The sequence below is a fragment of the Haemaphysalis longicornis genome, unplaced genomic scaffold, assembly GCF_048455015.1.
Source record: "Haemaphysalis longicornis isolate Haplotype H1 unplaced genomic scaffold, Haemaphysalis longicornis Haplotype H1 scaffold_10, whole genome shotgun sequence".
Lineage (NCBI taxonomy): Eukaryota > Metazoa > Arthropoda > Arachnida > Ixodida > Ixodidae > Haemaphysalis > Haemaphysalis longicornis.
Genome location: NW_027526204.1, coordinates 40,123,250 through 40,130,178, shown reverse-complemented (window position 1 = coordinate 40,130,178; position 6,929 = coordinate 40,123,250). Strand labels below are relative to the sequence as shown.

General features: G+C 47.5%; 2 protein-coding genes across 2 annotated transcripts; both read left to right on the top strand.

Annotated features, from left to right (window-relative positions):
* Positions 1–2,041: 2,041 nt before the first annotated feature.
* On the top strand, positions 2,042–3,450 carry LOC144157706 (uncharacterized). Its single transcript, XM_077688489.1, has one exon. It carries the CDS (start codon positions 2,118–2,120, stop codon positions 3,285–3,287), a length of 1,170 nt encoding a protein of 389 aa, XP_077544615.1. The 5' UTR covers positions 2,042–2,117; the 3' UTR covers positions 3,288–3,450.
* A 1,342-nt stretch (positions 3,451–4,792) lies between these two features.
* On the top strand, positions 4,793–6,334 carry LOC144157707 (endothelin-converting enzyme 1-like). The gene has a single exon (XM_077688490.1). It carries the CDS (start codon positions 4,793–4,795, stop codon positions 5,582–5,584), a length of 792 nt encoding a protein of 263 aa, XP_077544616.1. The 3' UTR covers positions 5,585–6,334.
* The last annotated feature ends 595 nt before the right edge of the window (positions 6,335–6,929 follow it).

Sequence of the window (6,929 nt, the reverse complement as noted above, 5' to 3'; positions counted from 1 at the left end):
GCATCAGTTTTGCTGCAAAAGGCTGGAAAGATTGCTCCGGAAGCTCATGATGATTGCTCAGTCCCGTTAAGAGAGCAGACAACAGATTCCTGTAGACTGCGTGTGGTCTTGCTCACATGGGAGCCCGTCTTTTATACAGGGAGGTAGGCATCAAGGAATGTCAAAGCAAATTAGCGCAAACAACGTCAATCTGGCGCTAGACTTTATGAAATCTGCCAGGTGGCACCATGTGGTGTCTACACGTGACACCATCACATGTGTATGAATAGCTCCGTCGATTTTAATGCGTGAATAAAAAAAAGGCAATAAATATTAGAAAATACCGCATTTTATTATTGTTCTAGATGGGGACGGGTTCTTAAACACCTTTTTTTGTTTTACATTAGGAAGTATGTAACGAGATAGATAGATAGATAGATAGATAGATAGATAGATAGATAGATAGATAGATAGATAGATAGATAGATAGATAGATAGATAGATAGATGGATGGATGGATGGATGGATGGATGGATGGATGGATAGATAGATAGATAGATAGATAGATAGATAGATAGATAGATAGATAGATAGATAGATAGATAGATAGATAGATAGATAGATAGATAGATAGATAGATAGATAGATAGATGGATGGATGGATGGATGGATGGATGGATGGATGGATGGATGGATGGATGGATGGATAGATAGATAGATAGATAGATAGATAGATAGATAGATAGATAGATAGATAGATAGATAGATAGATAGATAGATAGATAGATTAGGCAGGCAGGCAGGCAGGTGCGCAGGTGGGTAGGTGGGCAGGCGGGTAAGTAGGTGGTTAGGTGGGTGGGTAGGTAGGTGGGGGGGGGTGGGACGATTTATTAATACCTATTTATCTCTTACGTACATTAGAAAGTATGTTACGGGTCGGCTAATTGTCATGGTTGCTAGCATTCGTTTTGGCAGGCTACGTGAGGCTGGTGGATAAAAAAATTCCGCTTTCGAACACCCCATGTCTACATCAGCAAAACCGTTTCGGTTCAAGTAGTTTCAGGTCATGGGTTATCACTTGGGACGGAGAACGTAAACGCCATGAAAATGGGTTGTCTGCCCATTAAGATGTCAATCTGGCTTTTGCTCTTTATGAAAGACTTACCATTGTCTGGTAATTAATTTCTGGATTTGATGAAAACAGGGGCGAATGAGGGATTTTTCTGAGGAGGTGATCAGCTCTTATCAGTGATGATGATGATGAGGAGGAGGAGGAGAAGAGGATAGTAAATTGTTCTATAAAAAGTTCATCTCGACATCTTCTAGACATTTTCTAGGTATCTTCATAACTCGACTTCTTGGGAGTATATATTCAAAAATTAAGGAGGGTGGGGCACGTCATCCGGACCCCCCTCTGCATCAGCCAATGAATTTAAACATCGTATAAATGGAGCGAATGTGGCTTCGGATCACAGCTGCGTCTTTGGACGAATTCCTCAGTGTTATGCCGTTGTGACATAGAACTCCCGGGCATAACCGAGTACTCCCGCTGGAGAGCATATAAAAATTCCTTGCGTTTTGCTTGGCTTTACCGAAACTTTACTTTAATTTGGCCTTTAGATTAGTTGGCGCGCATATTTCGGCCAGCGTGTTTCCTTTATTGCTTTTCGGTTATAAACAGCTGCTTTTGCTCAACTACTATCATGCGGTTCGAGAGAGACGCCCTGGAAAGCGTCCTTGGGTCGTTCATTACCTTGGGTGTAAAAGTGAACCGCTCGTGCAGTTAAACTCAAGTGTACGACAGAAAATCACAGTGAAGGTGCGGAATTCTCAAAGCATTTGATCGGCATAGTGCCAAAAGTTTCATCTGAGTTATACAAAATTCATTTATTTTATGTACAATACTCATTGCGTAGAAAAATTCCAGAAATTTGGCTATCTGAGAAAGATTCGGCCACATTGAATCAATTCGAATTGATGCTGCAAGAAATATTTCCAAATTACATAATCTTAAAACCCACGCCTTAGAAATTAGAATTCATTTCTGGGTTTGTTTCTTCCAGGTACAGCAAGGCACTGCGCTGCTGCAGACCGTATCAAAGGGACGCCTTATCTCGGTGTGCACTGGCCTGACTGTAATGATCAGCATTTTGGCCATATTCGTCATTTGGCTTATGCTACCAAACTTGTATGGTAAACGAATATATGACGTGCTCTGCCGGAGCGAGGACTGCACGAACCACTTGCACCGGCTACAAAGGGGGATAGACACGTCCACGAGTCCATGTACGAACTTCAGCCAGTATGTGTGTGGCCGCTGGAAACACGACTTGAGATTCCACCTGTCCAAGTCTGTGCTATCTGACATGGTGGACGTCTGGCTAAGTGGCGTAGAGGCCCTGCTTCGGAGAGGGGCAGCCGAATTTCCCGTTGCCTCTAAGGCGCTCGCAATGCTTGAGTCTTGCATGACACAGGACGGGCCAACTACTGAGGCCGTCAAAAAATTCATGGAGGACCATGGACTTTCGTGGCCCGGGGAGCCTTCGGCATCGGAGCACCCTTTAGGTGTCATGCTTGACCTCAGCTTTAATTGGGACGTGCCCCTGTGGTTCCGAATGCGAATTCTTCCGTTCGTAGAGGGTCAGCAGCGACGGCGAGTTTTCTTCGGAGCGAACAAGTTGCTTCCCCACTGGAACCTGGTCTTCAAGCAGCAGTCCAGTTTTAAAGCCTACCGTTTATACTGGCAGCAGTTCTTTAGACTCTTTGCCGGTCATTCAAGGTACCCCGAGGACGAGGTCATACAGAAAAGTTTCGACGTGCAGAACCGTGTTTTTCAAACGCTTCTCACCGTTGCTGATGGGAGAAATGAAACCCCTCTGTCGTTTGCAGTAAAAGACTTCTACGCTCTAACAAATTACACAGGCGCAAAAAAGTTCCAGAGCCTCTTTAACCGAAAGATTACCATCGTGCCTAAACTCAGGGATGATGATGTGCTTTTCTTTACGAATAAGAGGCTGCTTGGTGCGGTGCATCGCCTGTTTAGCAACTTGAACTTCACAGAAATTGTTGGCCACTTGTCCTGGCTTTTTGTGCAACAGTACGGCGGCATGGCGCATCCACGCAATGCGCTCGTCACCATCTTTGGAGACTCTCAAACAGCAAAGGAGGAACTACCGCGATACTGCGCCAGAGAAGTGGAGGCCAGCTACAAGCTGCTCGTGGCCGTACTGGCTACCCTGACACGCTTCTCGGCTGCTCAACGACGTGGCGTTGAAGAATTACTTGCAGCCATCCAGAAGGTACGTTAAATCAGTACAAGTAAAAATCGCGTACTTCGCATCCGTCGCTGCGGTTTTAGTACTCATACATTTGCAACCGGCGTCCGAGGGGCGGGGCGCGAAAATTTTTATGCAGTTGCGAAACCCCACGAAAGACATTTTGATGCTTGCCTACGCTGTCCAGGGCTGCATATCTAGCACAGTTTGTGACGACACATCAAAATACGGATTATTGAGGATACGTAAAGCTACAAAATGCAGATTAGTGGCGACACATCTAAAAAGGGGAGCAGCATATTGACTTTCAGGTCCAGCCAATCCGTTTTTGTAGAGTATATGCTCTCTACCCCAAATGAAAGGACGTGTATTCTTTTCCCGATATAGGTGCAGAACGTTTCAGAGCGGACATTCTATGCGTAAATGTGGGCTAGTTCGTTCGAACTGTTGGTTCGGTCTAGCCGTGGTCCTGTGTGGTCTCTACATTTGTCCCGTCTTTACCGCGCTACTTAATTATGTTTCACAGTTCAGGCTTTCTAGTTTCACCAGCCTAATTATCCTTCCAAAAGCAAATGCTGGCAACCCTGACTGTAAACCGGGCTATGATACACTTTTAACGTCCGTGAGATAAAAAAAGGTTTTTTAAAAATTGTTTCGTTCTAAAAGATGATAAAGTGCAGTCGGTCCATTACTCTATGTGGCTTATGCAATGCATTGCAACCGAAACGGAGATGTTTGCATCACAGCAAAAATGTATAGGTTCCCACCTCTCAGATTTCAGGAAGTTTAATGCATATTTAGTGCATCAGTGCAAAAACGACTGAGCATGATTCCAGAATATTCTGCGAAAGAAAATATATTTGGCATTCTTTATGGCTCGCTCGTATTTCGAAGTTCGAGCCCTGAGAATTTAAAGCTAAAGGAGTGCAAATTCATTCCCCCCGTCTCTCAGTCACGTTTTTCGTCGTTTGTCTCGTACAGGCTAAATTAGGTTTAATTTTTTTAGGGAATGCACTACCACGGAATTCGGGTAAATTTCGGATTTGAATTTGGGCTTGTAATTCCACCTCATTATGGCAGCTTTTTGTGCGCTGCGTTTGCACCCTACGGAATCTGCACTGTGCAAAAATTTGTGAAACTTGATTGCACATCTCCTCACCTGCTGAGAGCGGAGAAGTAGCCCACCCTGGACGCTGTTGCACGCGTGTGTATGTGAGCTCGGCGCCAGAAGCACTTGCTTCAGAGTGTGCTCCATTAAACGGAGTTGAATTCTTGCTCTTCATTGGTTAGGTTGTGCGTCTTGTTATCAATGACATCACAAAGTAACTCGCCAGACCTATTTCCTTTAACTGTGTCTGTAATAACGATGGTAAGAGTAATTTGACTTGTGAAAAAGCGGCTCTTCTATAATGAACAAACCCTAAATACGCGTGTCTTTACAGGTAGGGACGTACAAATTAAAAAACCTTCACTAGAGTGAATGCAGTAATTGTTTTTGCACTGCAATTTTGTTTTCCACTTTGCAGGTTGCTGCCACAATGACGTCTGACGCGGGCTGGTTAGACCACAACACCAAGGCCACTGCAGTAGAAAAACTGGAGAAGGTGCGAACCACGCTGTGGCCTGGGGAAACCTTCACCAGTTCGGACGAGCTCACACGCGTTTACTCATCCTTCCCAGAAAACGCCAGCTCCTTTGCTGACTTCTGGATAGAATCACGAAGGAACCTGCGCGAGCTATTCGGATCGCCCGAGGGCTACGGGACGCAGAAACTCGCCCGTAGCTATGCGCAGCCCTACCTCTCATACCTGCACGTGGCGAACCTTGTCTCGATCTCCATCGGTGCTTTGTCGGCCCCGGCCTACTATCCCAATGGCACCAAGGCTATGCTCTACGGGGGCTTCGGCTATTGGTACGCTAAGCACCTCCTGCGCTCTGTGGACGAAGACGGCGTGAAAGTGGATCCAAGGCGCCGTGTCGTCACCTCGTGGGTTGCGAACGCCACGCAAGAGGCGTTCGGGGCCCGCGTACTCCGCTGCTTGGGAGACGGTGACAGCATTTTCCCGGAGATTCCAGCACTCGAAGTCGCCTTCTCCGCTTTTCAGGCAGCGCGGACAAGTGGTGACGCCCTGGTGAGCCGAAACTTCACCGAGGAACAGATCTTCTTTCTCACCGCCTGTCACATGTCGTGCGCGTTCTCAGCCGAAGACAACTTGTACGGCGGTGACTGCAACAAGGCTGTGAGGAACTTCAAGCCTTTCGCCGAAGCGTTCGATTGCCCGGAAGGGTCACCGATGAACCCTTCCAAAAAGTGCAATTTTTTTCACTGACGCATTTATCTGCACTTACCAGGTCAGCTGTGCGGGATGCTCTTTCTTAATTACCGCAAGTTCAATTCAGTGCACACGTCGCCGCCTAATGCCGAACTGCCGTTTGGTCTCGCCACGAGACTTTCATTGACGAATTAATATTTGCGCTTTGAGCTTTCATAAACTCCTTCAATTCATTCAGATTGGTTTCGTGCCCTGGCCTCTGATGTGTGGTGTCTGCAGACCATATATGTCGGTACTAGTTTAATTCACAGAGAAAAAGAAAGAAGGGGTATTTAATTCCGCCCATACGGTGCAGTTTATTATATACTCCCCTGCTCCCGCTCTCCCCGAACTAGGGAGTACTTAAGCCAATACCCTAAAGGCTTCATTAAGGTGTGTGCATGTAAAAACGCTATTCATTAGGAAGCATGCATCTGTACAGAACTGCATATGTAATGGCATGCTGCCAGGTTGCAATGATGACACTGTCACGTGAACGGATGGTGGGGTGGTCTTTACCAGCTTGGAGCAATGGACACAGGGAAGCCGTTGGCGAGTTTGACATCACACACATTAACTGCACACACAAAAAAAACCCTCAGGCAAAGCACTCAATATTTAAACTACACAAAAACGATAAACACTTAAACCTCTACAATCCCAAAATACAACTTGCATACAAACCCCTAACTTAACAGCTCAATATACAATTCAAATCAAAATTCAAAACACTCTACAATAAAGTTCTACACGTTCAGTCCAAATTCACTCCTTACGTCAAGTCCTACTTCATCTCTCTCTCACTACAACTCCCTAGTTGTATCCTACGGATATGTCCCTAATGGACTGGCCTACCCCGCTGTCGTCGGCGCTGACGTGTCGCACCCGTTGCGTGGCCGCGACCCGCTGGTAGCCGTCCTCGTCTCGCTTCGGTGCCGGCGTTCGATGCGCGCGGTCACTCCTTGGACGGCGTGGGCTCCGCGCGTCCTGACGTTTCCTCTGCGGCTACTTTCTGGTATCCGGTCCCGCTGGATGTCCTTGATGCCGGCGGTCGATGCGCGCGGTCATCCCTTCGGCGGCGCCCTTCCTCGGTGGCTACCCCCTGGTAGCCTCTGCCGCTGGAGGTTCCAGGTAGGCTCGGCCTGAACATAGCCTTTCGGGGCCGTCGAGACGAACGTCGACGGAGCGTGGACGCTGGCCGCTGGTGCCCGACCGATGCCGCTGGGGCTACGAAGACACAGGTTCGTGGTGCACCTAGGATGACGGTGCCGATGCGAAGTCGGCCCGCTCCCGCCCAGGTTCGGATGGCGTGGTCGATGGCCTGGCCGCGTCCCCCTGGCTCGTTCTGTAAGCCCACCTGCTC

Bases quoted from the DNA above. Each gene is read 5' to 3' on its own strand.
- LOC144157706 (XM_077688489.1), top strand. From the start codon at position 2,118: ATGATCAGCATTTTGGCCATATTCGTCATTTGGCTTATGCTACCAAAC.
- LOC144157707 (XM_077688490.1), top strand. From the start codon at position 4,793: ATGACGTCTGACGCGGGCTGGTTAGACCACAACACCAAGGCCACTGCA.